At 40.6% G+C, this 18,331-nt stretch overlaps 3 protein-coding genes across 3 annotated transcripts; 2 read left to right on the top strand and 1 right to left on the bottom strand.

Annotated features, from left to right (window-relative positions):
- The first annotated feature begins 114 nt into the window (after nt 1-114).
- On the top strand, nt 115-1,350 carry LOC117573602 (mediator of RNA polymerase II transcription subunit 27). The gene is made up of 3 exons (XM_034256897.2): nt 115-345; nt 409-675; nt 746-1,350. Exons 1-3 carry the CDS (start codon nt 176-178, stop codon nt 1,188-1,190), a joined length of 882 nt encoding a protein of 293 aa, XP_034112788.1. The 5' UTR covers nt 115-175; the 3' UTR covers nt 1,191-1,350.
- Nucleotides 1,253-4,366, bottom strand: LOC117573601 (gametogenetin-binding protein 2-like). Its single transcript, XM_034256896.2, has 4 exons — nt 4,051-4,366; nt 2,904-3,470; nt 1,651-2,844; nt 1,253-1,578 (listed from the first exon to the last, which is right to left on the bottom strand). Exons 1-4 carry the CDS (start codon nt 4,144-4,146, stop codon nt 1,366-1,368), a joined length of 2,070 nt encoding a protein of 689 aa, XP_034112787.2. The 5' UTR covers nt 4,147-4,366; the 3' UTR covers nt 1,253-1,365.
- An 87-nt stretch (nt 4,367-4,453) lies between these two features.
- LOC117573600 (DNA damage-binding protein 1) lies at nt 4,454-8,859 on the top strand. Its single transcript, XM_034256895.2, is given in 8 exon segments — nt 4,454-4,693; nt 4,822-5,233; nt 5,303-6,227; nt 6,288-6,384; nt 6,387-6,638; nt 6,702-7,896; nt 7,956-8,352; nt 8,411-8,859. Coding segments are annotated over 8 exon segments (3,420 nt in total). The 5' UTR covers nt 4,454-4,632; the 3' UTR covers nt 8,492-8,859.
- The last annotated feature ends 9,472 nt before the right edge of the window (nt 8,860-18,331 follow it).

Raw genomic sequence — 18,331 nt, 5'->3', positions numbered from 1 at the left:
CAGTAGACCAATCTTGCATCATATTGTTAAGAAACGTACTAAGCCATAATAGATTCTAGTATATTTTTCTTAGCACAATGTATTTTTTTTTCGAACTTGACTGCCGGCCTCACTGTTTTTGCTTGATTGGCATATAAACAATTTTGCAAGGAAAAACAACCGGTTGCAGAAACAAATGGATAAATTGAATTTAACATTAACGGCGGTCAAAAATCTTCGTGCCAATGTCAGACAATGCTTTGAGCATCTGGCCGACGGCACTGACGGTGAAGGCGTCGATGAAAGTCGCAACAAGTTTGTCTATGATTTTCAAGACCGCTTTGGAGCAATTAATTCGCAGTTGCGGTAAAATTTATATATTAGATTAAGGCATCTTTAACATTAATAATGGGTTCAATATATTTGTAGTGAAGTGGAGCAGCTGATAAATGGCTTACAGGTGCCCCCAACAGCCTATCATTTGGGCAACACAACGTTCCTGGCCCAGGAGACGTCCCAGGATCGTCAGGCGCTTTATCCGCAGCTTGTGAACAGCTATAAATGGATTGATAAAGTGCACGATCACAGCTTTCTCGCCTTTAATAACCTCAATCAAAACACTCTGCGACGTTCTTACAACTATTGCTCACAAAAGCGACAACGATTGCCCTTCTCCTCCTTCAACAATGACCCAGAGTAATTGCTTAAATCCAAATTGGTTTTTTTAATATATATAATAATAACAAACCGTATTCCTTTCTTTCAGCCACATTGAGAAACTATTAAGCGAAATCAATCATCCGCCGCATACGTTCTATAAAGTATTCCGACCATTTGGCTCCAATGCAGTTGCCATGGTCACCATCAGCAACGTCCTCAAAGCGGCCATTGTCTTCAAGGGCGTCCTCATCGAGTGGGTGACCATCAAGGGTTACGACGAGCAGCTGGACCACGAAGATCTCTGGGCGGAGTCGCGTTATGAGGTCTTCCGCAAGGTGCAGGAGCATGCGCACTCTGCGATGCTTCATTTCTTCTCACCCACGTTGCCCGATCTGGCGGTGAAGAGCTATGTGACTTGGCTCAACAGTCACATCAAGCTATTCCTAGAGCCCTGCAAGCGTTGCAGCAAATACATAGCCAATGGATTGCCACCAACGTGGCGAGATTTGCGCACACTTGAACCATTCCATGAAGAGTGTCGCAATAGCTAAGAAACTAATTAAATGGAAATGAGATAATGTAACATTATTAATAAGCATAACTTTATACTTCATTTATTTCAAAAAACAAAAAAATTATATGTATGTATTTTGAATGCATGCGCGTGGATTCTTTGAAACCGCAAACGCGCGACTGAATAACTACAACGGTTTTTTAATGCAAAAATTAATGGCCAGTCGAGGTGGCGGTGGCATTTGCGGTGGTCGCGACGTGAACGCCACGCTGCAAACACAAGCGCTCAAAGTTTTGGCGTAATGTGGCACGCAGCTGTTCGCGCTGACGCTGCACTTGCTCGCGCTGGTATTGATAAGCCAGCACCACCTCTTGGGGAATGTAACAACAGTTTTCGTCGTCTTTATCGTAGTCGTCAAAGTCGTCCTGTATGAAAGTAGAAGAAATGTTATTACATGCGATTCATAGTCTTGATAGTATAGATTTCTGATTACTTACCCACATCTGCAGCAATGAAAACTTGTGGTCCATTTGCATCTGCTGACCGTAGAGCAAATCTGACACGTAGCTGTTGCGTGCCGCAACATCTGCCACGCTTTGCTCCTCATCCAGTAGCAGCCCATCGTGATTGCATAGACCATCCGAGCACGATACTTCCGAACCCTCCGGCGAAGAGATGGCGCTGGAAATTCGAGAATTGGCATGCGATGTTGGTGGATCGCTACCATAGCCCGAATCACGCACATCCTGCTCGCAGGGACAGTTGGGCATGGGTGCCAAACAGTCGTTGCACTTGCCAGCCTTGGACAAGTCGTGGCAACTACTCCTACTTGCTACGATATCCAAGTCCACGTCGTAAGTGCACAACTTGTCGGGATTCTTATTATTAGAATTGTTGCTTGCAGATTTTTGTTTCTTCTTCTTCGGTTGCTTCTTCGATTTCGATTTTGATTTCGATTTCGTTGGTTTGTCACTTGGCGTTGGCGTTGATGTTGTCGGCTTGACTTCAAGGTCCACATCGGTATCGGCGGCACACACAATAACAATGCCATCGTCTACTGTATCAGCATCCGCTTCAACCTCAGCCTCCAACGCCTCCTCTTCCTCCTCCTCGTCATCATCATCCGATTCGGCAGCGTCGATCGCATTATTATCATCATCATTGTTGTTGTCACACAGATGACGATGCATGTTCTTTTTCTCATCCTTCTTCTTCTTCTTTTTCAGCTTCTTCTGCTCACGCTTCAGCTCCTTGGCCTTCTCGGCACGACTGATCTCCTGATACAACAGTTCCAGGTTGCTAATTCCCTGCTTCTGCTCGACACGTTCATGAAAGCTGCGACAGAGCGCATGCACACCAACAGCGGCCAGCACTTGGCAGGCACGCTCCTCCTCGCGTAAGCTGACATAAATGCGACGCAACCGTTCATACATAATCATGCCCACACATGTAAGCACCTCCTCCTGAGCGATCTCCAGCGTTTTGGCATGGCGTTCGCGAAGTTTTGAATAGCTGCCGTTTACCTCAGGCTCGGCGCGTTTAATCAACGCATCAAGGAACTCAATTTTGTTCATGCTCACATGGATGTGCTCGTCAGGCACACATTTCCGTATGTGCGCATATAGCTGCGCCGCATAGCCTTTCTCCTTGGTAGATACCTCGCCAATGAGTATTTTATAGGCACGCTCAATCTGCAAGAAGTTAAATAAATTAGTCAAAAGTATTGATTAATTTAATCAAGATCATTTACCTTTGTTCGACAGCCGGCACAAAACTTGTGCTTCTTCAGATACTTATCGAGCACTTCGTGCAGTTCCTTGGTCTCAATGATGGTCACCTCAGTGCGGCAATTGCGGCTCATCGCCGACCATACTTCGCGCCACGTCTCTGAGAACGGTTTCGCTCTGAACGTATCCAGCGAGTGCAGCACACAGCGAGTCTTATTTCGCAGCTTATTGTCCAGCAGATTGTTGAGCACCTCGTGATGTCGATAGAGCAATGTACCCAGCGCTTGCGGCGTTTTCAGCTTCTCCTCCGTAATGCCAAGTGTACAGCTGGATCGCAGCTCTAGAGGATCAAGTGTTCGATGTCCGGATTCAGTTAGCTGGTAAAATAAACGTTCCACACGCCGGCGACAACCAACGCATTGAACGCACTGATTCAGCACCGAGATGAAACTGCTGCTATCGATCTCGAGGGATTGCTTGCGTTCCGTCTCTGTGAGCAGGTTGAATTTACGTGAGAATTCCTCCAGTTCACGACCTCGTATTTGTGGGCTATCGATGACAAGTCCTTTGCTGTTCAGGTCCATTAGCATCTGAAGATTAAAAAATTAAAGATTAGTTTAAAAACAGTGCTCGCAAAAACATAGAGATGGAGAGAGGGAAACGTTTACAAAGAGAAAGAAAAGTGCATTTGAAACCTGTTTATGTTGTTGTTTTTCACTTTTGATGTTGCCACTTGAGCAACATGGCGACACAAAGCAAGATGCAGGGGAGGAGAGATGCGACGACAGGTGCAGAGGAAGTTTGAGGTAAATCTTTTGGCTAAAGTCTTAATTAAAAAGCCCAATTACATTTCTGGGCGCAGCCGACAACGAATCTAGCATATATACATATTTATGTGTGCAAGTATGACCATACATACATATATATGTATGATTGTGTATATGTACTTCGAACATAGCACACACAGATGCACGCGTACGTGTTATGAAAGTTTGACAATGTGCACACACACAGACGCACGCAAGCACACACTCACAACGCATACAAGAGTATGTGGGTTGAAGGGGGTCATATTTTTTAAGACTTTTATTACATTTCTCACAGTCAGGTCGTATGCGCATACACATTAACCATGAAAATGCATGTTTTTCGTTTAACTGCGAAACTTACCATTAGCTTATCGCCTGCTACCAAAGGCAAATGCCTTCTGCCTACATAACTAGAATCATCATCTTCAGTATTATAGACTTTAGTTAGCCTCGCCATGTTCTCTTTCGAAGACCAACGACGGCAGTTTTAGGCACTTTTACGACACACTTTGCGGCAACGAAAAACACTTAAATGTCTGCAGCGTATATTGAGAAATTTATTATACAATAAACTTGTGTTCTTTACAGTGTAAATCAAATATAAAAATGATTTTTTCTATAATTTCAAACACGTATGTAGGGTTCAGCTAGTCGTCCGGTCGCCATTAATATATTAGTGTTGCGTAACGCAAGACATTTGATACTTTTGCAGCACAGGCTCAGGAATCAAATGCAACGCTGTTTGTTTTCTGATCGGCGATGCCAGATCAACAGAAACGTAATAAATGAGTGTTTTATTTAGCGCGTTTTTGTTGCAGCTAGCTAGCTCGCTCGTTCGTTCTGCAAAGTTAAATTTATTATTAAATATAGTTTGCAAATAAAACTTAACGAGTGTGTGCGTGTGTTTTTAAATCTAATATTTGCAACGCATTGTGACAAAAAAATGTCGCATCATTATGTGGTGACCGCACAAAAGCCGACTGCGGTTGTCGCTTGTCTGACGGGTAAGTTAAAAAGAAGAAAAGTACCTACAGCATGGCCGGCTTGCAAAATATGCTTAGCAACTGCATTTTAGGCCGGCATTTAATTTGAATTTTAATGCATGTTGAAATTTATTGCTTTCTGTTGGCAGGCAATTTCACATCGCCCACAGACTTGAATTTGGTGATTGCACGCAACAATCAGGTGCAAATTGATTTGGTTACACCTGAGGGTTTGCGTCCTCTCAAGGAGATCAACATAAATGGCAAAATTACGGTTATGAAGCACTTTCGACCACCGGATAGCAATAAGGATTTACTATTCATTCTGACGCGTCGCTTCAATGTGATGATCCTCGAGGCACGCATGGTTGGCGACAGCATAACCGTTGTGACCAAGGCCAATGGCAATGTATCGGATTCCGTTGGCATCCTATCTGAGGGCGGTTTCATTGCAGCCATTGATCCAAAGGCACGTGTTATTGGCATGTGTCTGTACCAGGGATTATTTACAATCATCCCACTGGACAAAGATGCTAGCGAACTGAAGGCAACCAATTTGCGGTTAGTTCTATGACATGTGTTCCATTTATTGCAGTTCCGTTTTAGCTGTATTTATTTCTTCTTTTGCAGCATGGATGAACTGACAGTCTACGATGCAGAGTTTTTGCATGGCTGCCTCAATCCCACTGTGATTGTCATACACAAGGACAACGATGGACGCCACGTGAAGTCGCATGAAATTAATTTGCGGGACAAGGAGTTCATTAAGATGGCCTGGAAGCAGGACAACGTGGAAACTGAGGCTACCATGCTAATACCAGTGCCGTCGCCCATTGGTGGCGTTATTGTCATCGGACGCGAGTCAATTGTGTATCACGATGGCAGCAATTATCATGCCGTTGCTCCGCTTACCTTTCGCCAGAGCACTATTAATTGCTATGCTCGTGTGGACAGCAAGGGATTGCGTTATTTGCTCGGCAATATGGACGGGCAGCTATATATGTTGTTCTTGGGAACCACCGATTCGGGTAAAAGCATTACCGTCAAGGATATTAAAGTGGAGCAATTAGGCGAGATTTCAATACCGGAGTGCATTACTTATTTGGACAATGGATTCCTCTACATTGGCAGTCGTCATGGTGATTCGCAGTTGGTGCGCTTAAGCTCAGATGCTATAGATGGTTCCTATGTCATTCCCGTCGAGAACTTCACCAATTTGGCACCCATACTAGACATTGCTGTGGTGGATTTGGATCGTCAGGGACAGGGTCAGATTATCACGTGCTCGGGCAGCTTCAAGGATGGATCATTGCGCATTATTCGCATTGGGATTGGCATACAGGAACATGCTTGCATTGATTTGCCCGGCATCAAGGGCATGTGGTCGCTCAAAGTGGGCATCGATGACAGCGTCTATGAGAACACCCTGGTCTTGGCTTTTGTAGGACACACACGTATTCTAACACTGTCGGGAGAGGAAGTGGAGGAAACTGATATTCCTGGCTTTGCCAGCGATCTACAGTCGTTTCTGTGTGCCAATGTGGATTATGATCAGGTAAATAAATACTTATTAGATAGCAAAATCTATTTGACTAATGCATGATTTGTTTTACAGCTCATTCAAGTGACTGCAGAGAGTGTGCGTTTGGTTAAGAGTGCCTCTAAAGCGCTGGTTGGTGAATGGAAACCCGAAGGCGATCGCTCTATTGGTGTGGTAGCTGTAATGCTACGCAGCTGGTTGTTGCGTCTGCCCGTGAGATATTCTATATCTGCATTGAGGATGGCAGTCTGGTGGAAAAGTGTCGCAAGACTTTGCCATACGAGGTTGCTTGCCTAGATGTAACGCCTTTGGATGAGAAGCAGAACAAATCGGATCTGGTTGCCGTAGGCCTGTGGACAGACATTTCAGCAGTGATTCTATCTCTGCCCGATTTGGAAACAATCTACACAGAAAAGCTCAGTGGCGGTAATTATTGAAATATACTATAAATCAAATAGAATTATAATTGGATAATGAATGTAATTCCAGAAATAATTCCTCGCTCTATATTGATGACCACCTTTGAGGATATACATTATTTGCTGTGCGCTTTGGGCGATGGTTCGATGTATTATTTTATTTTGGACAAGGCTACGGGCCAGCTGACGGAGAAGAAGAAAGTGACGCTGGGAACACAGCCAACAACATTGCGCACGTTTCGTTCGTTTGCCACAACCAACGTGTTTGCCTGTTCGGATCGTCCAACAGTCATTTACTCGTCTAATCATAAGCTCGTTTTCTCAAACGTTAATCTGAAGGAAGTAAATCACATGTGCTCTTTGAATGCCCAGGCATATCCGGATAGCTTGGCATTGGCAACCAAAAACTCTGTTATACTGGGAACCATTGATGAGATTCAAAAGCTGCACATTCGCACTGTGCCGCTGGGCGAGGGCCCTCGTCGCATTGCCTATCAGGAGGCATCACAGACGTTTGCCGTATCCACGCTGCGCATTGATATGCATGGACGTGGTGGGGCGAAACCATTGCGCAACAGTGCATCTACCCAAGCTCAGAATATAACATTCAGTTCAAATATATTACCACGGCCGGGCGGTGGCAATTCCACGACAACTAATGCTGAAGTTGGACAAGAGATTGATGTACACAATTTGCTTATAATTGATCAGAATACGTTCGAAGTGTTGCATTCGCATCAGTTTTTGCCGCCAGAGACGATTTCATCATTGATGTCGGCCAAATTGGGTGATGATCCGAATACCTATTATGTGGTAGCCACCTCCTTAGTTTTTCCCGATGAACCAGAACCAAAAGTGGGTCGTATCATCATTTTCCATTACAACGACAACAAACTGACCCAAGTGGCCGAAACGAAAGTGGATGGCACTTGCTATGCGCTTGTCGAGTTCAATGGCAAAGTTCTGGCGGGCATTGGCAGTTTCGTGCGCCTTTACGAGTGGACCAATGAGAAGGAGTTACGGATGGAGTGCAACATACAGAATATGATTGCAGCATTGTTCTTAAAGGCCAAGGGTGATTTCATTCTTGTCGGCGATTTAATGCGTTCGATCACACTGCTACAGCACAAGCAGATGGAGGGCATTTTCGTGGAGATTGCTCGAGACTGTGAGCCGAAGTGGATGCGTGCCGTGGAGATTCTCGACGATGACACGTTCCTGGGTTGCGAGACGCACGACAATCTTTTCGTGTGCCAGAAAGATAGGTAAGTTGCTGTTAATGATTCGCAACGAAATCATTTTTCTAATGAGACTTTGATTATAGTGCTGCCACGACAGATGAGGAACGTCAATTATTGCCAGAGCTGGCGCGTTTCCATCTGGGCGATACTATCAACGTGTTTCGTCATGGCTCCTTGGTCATGCAGAATGTCGGAGAGCGTACAACACCTATTAATGGTTGTGTACTCTACGGCACCTGTAATGGAGCCATTGGCATTGTCACCCAGATCCCGCAAGATTTCTACGATTTTCTACATGGCTTGGAAGAGCGTCTGAAGAAGATTATCAAGTCAGTGGGTAAAATTGACCATACCTACTATCGTAATTACCAAATCAATACGAAGGTGGAGCCCAGCGAGGGCTTCATTGATGGTGATCTAATTGAAAGCTTTTTGGATTTGGGACGGGAAAAGATGCGTGAAGCTGTTTTGGGTCTTGAGGTATGTCTGTCCAAATTATAGATATGTTTCAATATTAATTATTCTTATGTAATTTTAGTTGACGTTAAATGGCGAGCGCAAAGGTGCCGATGTGGAGGATGTTATTAAAATTGTGGAGGACTTGACACGGATGCATTGAAGCCGAATGCTTGAGCTGTATATAATTCTGAATTATTCATTAACTTACAGTTTGTTTTTTTGGTTGTAAGTGTCATTACCGTGAGTCTTATCAATACAATATTTAAAAAAGAAAATACCAAACTTTTAAAGGACTTCACTACAAAAAATAACAAGAAAAGAATTTAATCTCGAAGCTATTGTTTAGTTATTGAAGTATTCTGTTTTATCAGACGGTTAAATGGGATTTCCGCAACGATCCCAATCTGGAAAATAAACATTTTTAGTATCTTTTCTCTGCCTACATACAAAAACGATGTAAGCACGTTAGGTAGCGCACTTTTAAAGTTGCGCCTTTGATAATTTTAATAAAGTGCTTAAATATAAACACATTTATTTTTTTAATATAAATGACAGAAATAGTGAGGAATCTCTTTGAGTGATTGTTTCTCATTTCTTAAGTATTACGCTAGGAAAATTTTGGTGAATGCTTTGTTGTTAATAAAACTGCTTACGACTAGCATGTAGTGCTTTCCCTTTCCTGCGCATGCGCAGCGTGTCTCAATTTACGCACTTCCAATCAAAACACTGCATGTCTCACACACACTTTTACTCACACCACTATAAGAAGCTTGTGTGTGTAGACGGCTGTTGGTTGCTGGGCTATATTGCTCACGTGCGACAGGCAAACGTGAGCAATAAGTGTTTCGTTCTAGACAGCAGGATGAAGAGGAGGAGGAGGAGAAGGGCGGCTGGCGGCATTGGCGTTTCATTCATTAATACACGTACACACGCATACAGACGCACACACACACACGCACAGCCACTGGAATGCTGCATGTGCTCAGCCACCACCAATTTCCAACACCCTCAGGCAAACAGTTGTTTTTACATAAATACAGCTCGTTAAACTGTGTGTGTGTGTTTGTGCTTGCTATCTGTGTGAGTGTATGCGTGTGCGCACTCGTTGCGCCTCCACACACTTTTGGCATCGCCTGCTGCCTGCGCTGCTGCTGCTGCTGCTGTTGCTGTCGTTGCTGCTGCTGCTGTTGCTGTTGCTGCTGTCTCCCCCAGGTTACTGCAGCTGAGCTCTCGGTCCATTTGAGTAGTCACTCATTCGTTCGCCGCCTGCTCGCTGGTTCAGCTGCGCTCAAGCGCCCGTTGTCGTTATCGTTGCCCGTTGCCCGTTGTCGTTGTCGTTGCCGTCGTTGTTGTCGTCATCATCATCGTTGCCCAACATCCTGACGGCTCTCGTCTCTAGTGAAGTGTTTAACAAATATACTATATACGACTACATAAGAAAATACATATTTATGTATATAGATGTAGGTGTATATATATATATATATATGCAAATTATAATCGTACAATATGCAAAACTATTATTCTCGCATGTAACAAAAGATGTCAGTCAGCAATTGTTCAAGTGCCGTAAAATCAAATAACCAAGTGGCGCACACATAAAAAAGTCGTATTATTTTTCGATAATTTGCGCTAACATAAAAAGTCGCTCGGCCGCAGCACATTGAAATATTCATTTTGCTAAAATAACTAGGGGAAATGTTTTAGCAACAATTAACATTCTTTGGCCGTCCAATTAAAAAACATATAGCGTTTGCTCGCGCTGACTATTCGTTCGGAGAGCTTTTTTGGGATTAACGACGGCGGCCATTTTATAAAATAACCAGCGGCAAAACGGATAGCTGCCAAAGGTGAGTTAACTTTCCTATATGAATCGATTACTACTTACTGACTTATTAATCTTATTAATCTGACCATACAAAACTAATTAGGAGGTTGACATTTGTAGACAGATTTTATGGGTTTCCTAAAATTAGGTATACTTTACAATCCTCAGAAACATACAGCAAATTATGTGCATACGAAAGAATCAATTATTTATATGAAAGAATCACTTAATTATTTCAATTCAAAGTTCACTTCAATATCATTTTGCCGACGGTAATGAACCTAATACGAAACCCTCGGCGATAGCTGCCTAGAACCTCATTGAAGGCAACCTTCAGTTCAACCAGGCAACACTTGCAGCAACCCAACACATTACAAGTGAAATTCAATGCGAAAAGTTGTAGGCGATCGCAGGAGCGAACAACAATAAACAAAATGAGAAAAAAAAGAAAATAGTTGAAAAACATTTGTAATCATGCTGCGAACACAAAGAACCCTCGAGCCATTGACATCGTCGTCATCAGCGCTGTTCTGGAGGGTCTCCAATGCTTGTCACAGAGTCGTAGTAGTGTAATATGATTCTCTGGCAGCAGCGTTGGCGTTTGGTGTCGACGCCGTAAAAGACCAAGAATCAGAAATTATTGTTTAGCAACAATAAAACACAAAAACGAAAAAACGAAAAAAATTAAAAGCATCGTCCTACCCCCGAAAAAAGGTCCATAAAGCGTAACGCCCGACTGCCAAATGCAAATATTAAAAACAACAACAAACCGTTTTATAATAACGAAAAGGGAAAAACAGCAAATCGAATTGCAGTCAAGACTCCAACTTCAAGTCCGACACCAACTGAAACTGCGACCCAAGACTCAAAACTCAGTCGCTGGCTGCATGGACCATGTCGGTCATCAGGCTAATTTTCTACGGAAACCGTTGGTAGCCTCATAAAAGAATAAACACACATACATATGCATATCGGAATATATGCTTTTTATATACATATATGGAGCCAACGACACTTTAAAAAAGTTGGACATATTAATTACAAATTTAAAAACATTAAACTGTTTAATATGCTATGATTTTTGTTTGTTGTCGTTGACATTTAAAATCAAAAGAGTGTTTAGAATTATTTAAACCGTAATACAAACTTTTAATAAATAGTGAAAGTGATCTTCAATTTGTAATAATGTAATTATTATTTTCTTATTCTTCAAAATACTATATTGAGGATATTTAAAGCTATAAAAGATAGGGCTAAGTTTGCCTTCGAAAGTTTGCATTTTTATTTAGTATTTAAGATTCACTTCACCATTAATTTGTTATATGCTATAATTTTTGTTTGTTGTCGTTGACATTTAAAATCAAAAGAGAGTTTGAGATTGTTTAAACAGATATACAACAATTTTTTTTAAAATAGTGTAAGTGATCTTCAATTTATAATCATAGAACAATTATTTGTTTCTTATTCTATATTTACTTAACCATTGATTTTTTAAATTTTCTAAATTAGCTCAAAAAGTCTTTTATAACTTATTTTGTAAATACAGAATCAGTTTCTTCAAGTAAATATAAAATGTCTTTAAGAATATTTTGTCTTGGGCATAGTAGACATCTTTACTTCAATCGTACTTAATGCATTATTAGAATATGTTTTGGTTTCGGCTTGAAGTTCCTTAAGTAATTTACGTTCTACACAGATCCCAATTATGCAAATGTGTACAAAATACGAATGCGTATACGTATTGTGTTGTGTACAACTAAATCTTACAAAATTATTTATGCTATGTGTATTTAATGTTGAATATGCAAATTGCGCATAGCTAATTTGCATTTATGACAAAACGCAAAAAAAAAAAAGAAAATAATAACTAATAATCTGGCGAGAGAGAAGACACAAAAAACTCAGTTCCAGTCGCTGTCGAAGCTTGCAAGATACATATGCGAGAAATTTACTATAATGCCTTCCAGGAAGGCAAAAAGAGAGCCGACCGAAAACAGCAAACAAACATGTGACGATCGACGGCGTCGTCAACCTGAGGAGATGTGTTGTCCAGCGGTCTGAAGTGACCATGACGGACACTCAAAGGCAGGAAGGCAGGCGGTCGCAGGAGGAGGGCGGGTGGAATGAAGGCGAAGGTGTCGCGCGCCAAGCAAATTAGCGGCTGTGTCCAATTGGAAAACGAGCGTCAGAAGACGCGTCGCGACTCTCGAAGGAGTTGCACTTCTCTCAGTATGTGTGATGTGTATGAGATTGGGTATGTGTGTGTATGTGTATGTGTATGTGTATGTGTATGTGTCGCCTTGTCACGTGAAATCAAATCAGGCATTACAATTTTACGCTCAATCGCGAGTGTAATTGAGCCGCACAGCCGTCGCAATGTCTGCCACAAATCCAATCGGTTGTCGCCTGCTCCACGAGGGTTTTTCCGGTTGTGGAAAAACATCAGCTTCCGCCTAAGCCGTGAAGGCAGTGAAGCATGCTAAGCAGCCGGCGCAACAGTTCAATAAACATATTTGAGGACTCGAAACATATTCTAAATATATCGTACTTTTTATATAGTCAAACCTAATTGCAATATACGTATTAACAACAAAATTGTTTATGACTTAATTTATGCGCTAACACGATTCGAATGTGTTTGTGGCACACATTTTAAGGCTTGCTGTTGTCCTTAGTTGTTTTTTTTTTTGGTTTTTGTTGGTGTCCTGTTGTGTCCATTGTTTGGATCACGTACATCGCACCGATATCGAATTTGTTCGATCTTTGCAACTGGAAGAAAAGTGCTGCTAAGAGAGCCGCAACTTTGTTTCCAAGTGAGCAAAGCAAAGCAAAGCGAAGCAACACAAAAAATTGAAGTGAAAGACATTGAATGTAGCTCCTGGCTATGTCCTTTGTGTGTATCCTTCTATTCCGCTATCGGATAACAGCGCCCGCATCCACGTTTCATATTCTTGCCGCACTTTTGTATCTGCATCTCTCGACGGCGACTAGAACTTGTAAGTTTTTTCACTCTCCACTTTACGTGTGTTTACAAAACAAGGGTTAAAGATTTTTGTGTGAAAAACATGGGATTCTTATGCATTATGATGATGATGTGTGTGATCGAACGCCTTCAGATATGGATCTATGGTCCATCATGTAGGCATGGGAAAATTATGCGTATTTGGTTTTGATCTCTTTAAAAAATGTTCACAATGTGATATGAATATTTTCAATAGCAATGATATGCCAAGAAATCCAATATTTTATTTACTTTCTGCATTTAGATCTTTATATAAATTAAATGAGATTTAATAATTCAATTTTCAATTTAAAAATTGTAATTGAATTGTAATTAAAAAAATTGTAATTGAATTTTAAATCTTTATCTTAGTTTTAACTAAACTAACACTAAGCAAGTGTGCAAAAGAAGTAAATATTACTCTCAAGTAATCAAATTTAATTTAATAAATGTATTTTGAGTCCATTATTAAAAAAACAATGCAATTAAATAGGAACTTATTGTAAATAAATAAATTTTTCATCAATTCTAAGATTTCATTAGTTTTTGGTATATTATTTATGCGACATTAACCATGGATATTTTGAGTTAAAACACAAATTCTTTACCTATTGGAATTTATATCTTAAGAGTAAAGCCTTAAGCTATAAGCTCAACAATTCATCAATATCATTTTGTAATTAAAATGAATAAAATCTTGCATTTTATTTGCTTTTCGACATTTATTATTATTTTTAAATGTCAACTTTTACCACAGATTGTCAATTAAACAACAAATTGTGAAATGTAAAATGTAAATTTTTAAATTAGAAAAAATGTATCTAAATAAATTCTTGGATATAGAATCATTTGGCCATTCACGAGTTTATCAAATGATGCTTAATTGAGCGGCGCCATGATGATTCAGACTGAATCTGTTATCAATTTGTTGCAATATAGCATATTTTACATTTTTGCACGTTATGTGATGATAAGTAACAATAACAGCAACGATGACAGCAACAACAGCAGCTGTAAATGTTGCGGCATGACAACAATAACAACAATAGCAACAACAACAAAAACAAATCAACCACAGCTGAGCAACAAATTTTGCAGCGCGTGCAAAAAATGATGAACGTCATAAGCGATTAGCTCATCGACAACTACAACAAGAGCAAGAATAATAAGAACTGAGCCATAATATTGTAAGATCCAAAGAGAAACAGTAGCCCGAAAAAATATATACTTATATAGTAAAGCGAAAATCATCGGCAACAACAATGATAAGAAAAAGCAGCAGCAACAAATAAGTAAAGAAAAGAAAACAAAAGCTTTGCACATATCGAAAACACGTGCCACACACGGGACTGGGATTTGCCTCAGCGGCAGGTGGCAAAACATATGTACGCGTGATCGGCCCTAAGTCGGATCAATGAATGAACACGATAGCACATGGGAGTGAAGTACAAAGTGTACAAAAAAAGTAAATCGAAATAATACTTTAGTTTTTTGCTGATCTAAGCATTCAATGTTTGTCAGGGGTCAAATCGCAACATCTTGAATAACTTTGGTGGTTTCGCCTTCTGTTCTGTCGAGATCAGCACTAAGAAAGAAAGAAAGTCGAAGAAAGCGCAGCAGTTTCCAGAGAAATGCCAGCAGCTTTTTTTGCAAGCTGCGCACAAGTCACGGTCGACGCCGAAAGTTTTGTTTATTTACTTTTCGAAGCGCCTCCCCCGCCCCAACCAGACTCTTTCCCGCATCGTAGCATTTAAGCACATGTGACATTGCCCGTAACGTTGGCGACATTGAAAACCAAAACGTTGGCAAGCCAATCAAAAGCAGAGCAGAGCAAAGCAAAGCAAAGCAAATGCAGCGCAGTAGCTGCAAATGAGCTAAAGCTCAGCTCCGTTAAGCTCAGTGTGTGAGCGCTTAAGCTCAGTTAAGCTGAGCAGCAGCGTCGCTTACTATAGTTTTTGTTTTTTTGTTTGTTTTTGTTGCTTTATTAGTGTGTAGAGCAGAGAATATCGAGGGGTTCGAGTTCAGAGTCATCGCACTGCAGCGCCCAGTGACCAGTGACCAGTGCATTGCCAGTGGGACAGCTTTGAGTGTGCGCGCGCGCGACATTTTAACACAATTTGTAGTTAAAGCTTTATTTACTTTGTTTTTTTTTTTGCTCCGCGAGCAATGCAGCCTGCAGCCCAAGTATCTTGCTTGTGAGATGGATCCAAAAAGTAAACGAATCAGTGACTAAAATCAAAATACAAAAAATGAAAAACTCTAAAAACAAATGCATTCTGCAGCTGCAGCTACTGTTTGTTTGCACAGTGTCTCGGGATACACATTATTATTATTTTTTTTTTTAATATTTTGTTTGCATGCAGAAGTGTTCCCCCCGAAAATGATTTGTTTTGTCTGGCCCCAGACGTGGTGGGCACGAGTCTCTGCTGTGGCTTCACTATGCAGTAGTTGTTGTTATTGTTGTTCTTCTGCTTCTTCTTCTTCTCGACACTCGGTCTGGACATGCGCCTGTCGTTGAGCCAGTTAACGGCGACCGTTTTTGTGTTGTTCTTTTTGTTGTTCCTGTTATTTTACTTTTGCTGAATTCTTGACGCTGAATTTGCAAAGTGGTTTAGTTTTTTTTTTTACTGTGCTCGTGAATATTGAATTACAATTTTAGTGCGCAAGAAATGGAGCAAAGGATACACGTACAGTCGCATATAATTTAATGCAATGCTCAGTGCGAGGACACTGACAGACTACGCGTGACCTTGAAGGTCAGCACATTTACTTGAATTCGTGCAATTTTGGGTTGAATGTGTTATGACATTATTTGACATTCGAAAGACGTTTACAAAAGCTATGCATACATAATTTAATCAAATCAAATCCTTGTTTTTATTTTATTGACACATTGCTCGTTAACTCTGTTACAATTTTTGTGAGCTGAAATTTATTTACATTTTTTATGGTTAAAAATCAGTTAAAAATGTCAGGGCTTAATAAAAGTTTTATGAGTGCATGAAATTGTATTGCAAATATAAAATGGCGGCCAAGTAAATAGAAAGAGACATTCAAGTACATACACACACACATGCATATGTAACATACCAATACATACGCACGTGAAAGTGCCAGAACTGACATTGAATTTTGACAAGCGGAAAAGCTTCCTCGCATTCATTCACACGCCCCCAAAAACACATGCATATGCCAACCCACCAACACACACGCACACAGACACGCTGGTGCCCCAAAAATCAACAACTTCGTCAGCAGGCTGACAATCTTTTTGCCCAAAAGGGCTGAAAGAGAAAGCTTAACACTCGCTTGCCTCAAATGCTCGCTAATGGAGTGTAAAATACACAGACACAAACACACACAGCGGCAGCAGCAACGGCAACGGCAACAAAATGAAACTCAAATAACAATTATTAAGGCGTTGCCAGACGTACACACAACAATTATGCGTCTGTGTGTGTGGGCGGAGCGGTGTCGGAATAGGAGGAGAAGGAGATGGAAGCAGGCGCGATATAAATACACAGACAGGCCCGCGAGATACAATACACAAACACACAGAAACACGCACGCACTCACACACACACAGCAATGGCAGTTCCAGTTCCAGTTTGTCGTTCCAGTCCGCGCGCGCGTCTGTATTTGTGTGTGTGTGTGTGCGTTGTTTGTGTGTTCGTGGGGTATTAAGCGCGCCGAGACAGCCAATGAGATGTTGTTGCCAGTTGTACTCGTATTTGTGTAATGCTTTGCTCTCTCTCTCCCGCTCTCGCTTGCACTCATTGCGCGCGTTGCTGTTGTTGTTTCTCTGCTCGTTTGACTGAGGGTGGCATGTGTACGTATGTGTGTATGTGTGTGTTTGTATTTGAAAACCAGTTTTTTTTTGTTGTTCTTCTCCTTGTTACAGCAGCAACAGCAGCAGCAGCAGCAGCGACGGCGGCGCAGCCGTATTGCAATGGTCGGTGAATGAACCGTGCGTCGGCCCTAATATCTTTCTAATGTTACCTGGCTGAGACACCATTTTCTTTTTTTCTTCTTTTCCTCTTTTTTACTTTTTGATTTGTTTGTCGTTTTGTATAGTTTATGGTGCTTGTTGCTGTTGTTGTTGCTTTTGTTGGTGCGGCTGTTATGCTGCTTCCTGTGCTCGTTGTTGTATTTCTGGTCTGCTAGGATTTATGCTTTTTCCTTTTGTCTCGTAAATTTTTGATGTACAAGCTGAGATTTGTCTGGGGGCTTGAGTCACTGTGAATGCGTCTGAATGTGTGCATAGTATGGATGTGTGTGTGTGAGTTTGGCCATTAATGTTGCACGTTTGTGTTAGTGTTTGACTTCTTGTGATCAAATCCGCTTAATGCTGTAATATTGTTGTTCTCCATAAACTCAATACGATTCAATGAGCTGCTAAATACATTTTCTTTAGTTAGTCATATTATTTTTTCTTTTTATTAATCAACTGAAACATTTTTAACTTACATATTTTATTTTATTATTGATGATTACAACACTTTAAAGAGTTAGTTTATCGATGATTAAAAAGCATTTTTAAGCAACAAAATTTTGAATATCCACATTCTATTTAATTTCATTCTTAGTTTATCTTCGTGCATCTCTTCTTGCTTGATTTAATTTTTAAACATATATTATTAAATTTTTGTAATTATCAGGGATGACATTTAACTGACTTCTTTAATTTTGAATTATTTCAATTTTTAAAATATATATTTTTAAAATAGGTTTAGTTTTCCTGTTTTCTTGCTCCTTATAAATTTACATTGGTGCATAAAGTTCTATTCCTCGAGCGCATTATTCAACATTTTTTTTATAAATATATTTACTTGGAAATGAACAATATTATTATAATATTTTACAGTATTTTACAATATTTTCACTCAATATTGTTTTGTTATAATGTTTAGGCTTAGAATGTGTCAGGAATTTAAGTACTACGATCTATTATACCTCAAATGAGAAACACAGTGTTTAGATAAATCATTTTGTATTCATTTTAATGATGTTCCATTGAGTTTAACTGCAGTTCGGCAACCCCATGAAAAGCGCTTCTAATCGGTTACTTAAGACCAAAATATCTTCAAGTTGTCAACACCATTTTGAAAATCCAACAAATTGTCAAGCATTTTAAGGGGCTTACGAATGGGGAAGCAACAAAACATCCCCTT

The sequence above is a fragment of the Drosophila albomicans genome, chromosome 2R, assembly GCF_009650485.2.
Source record: "Drosophila albomicans strain 15112-1751.03 chromosome 2R, ASM965048v2, whole genome shotgun sequence".
NCBI classification, from domain to species: domain Eukaryota; kingdom Metazoa; phylum Arthropoda; class Insecta; order Diptera; family Drosophilidae; genus Drosophila; species Drosophila albomicans.
Note: the sequence above shows the minus strand (reverse complement) of the source record. Positions and strands in the feature narration are given on the sequence as shown.

Excerpts from the sequence above, each read along its gene's own strand:
- LOC117573602 (XM_034256897.2), top strand. The coding sequence starts at position 176 with ATGGATAAATTGAATTTAACATTAACGGCGGTCAAAAATCTTCGTGCC. Across the intron at positions 346-408 it reads GCAATTAATTCGCAGTTGCG|TGAAGTGGAGCAGCTGATAA; the intron begins GTAAAATTTATA and ends ATATATTTGTAG. Across the intron at positions 676-745 it reads TCCTTCAACAATGACCCAGA|CCACATTGAGAAACTATTAA; the intron begins GTAATTGCTTAA and ends CCTTTCTTTCAG.
- LOC117573601 (XM_034256896.2), bottom strand. The coding sequence starts at position 4,146 with ATGGCGAGGCTAACTAAAGTCTATAATACTGAAGATGATGATTCTAGT. Across the intron at positions 2,845-2,903 it reads GTGCCGGCTGTCGAACAAAG|ATTGAGCGTGCCTATAAAAT; the intron begins GTAAATGATCTT and ends AACTTCTTGCAG. Across the intron at positions 1,579-1,650 it reads TTTCATTGCTGCAGATGTGG|GACGACTTTGACGACTACGA; the intron begins GTAAGTAATCAG and ends ACTTTCATACAG.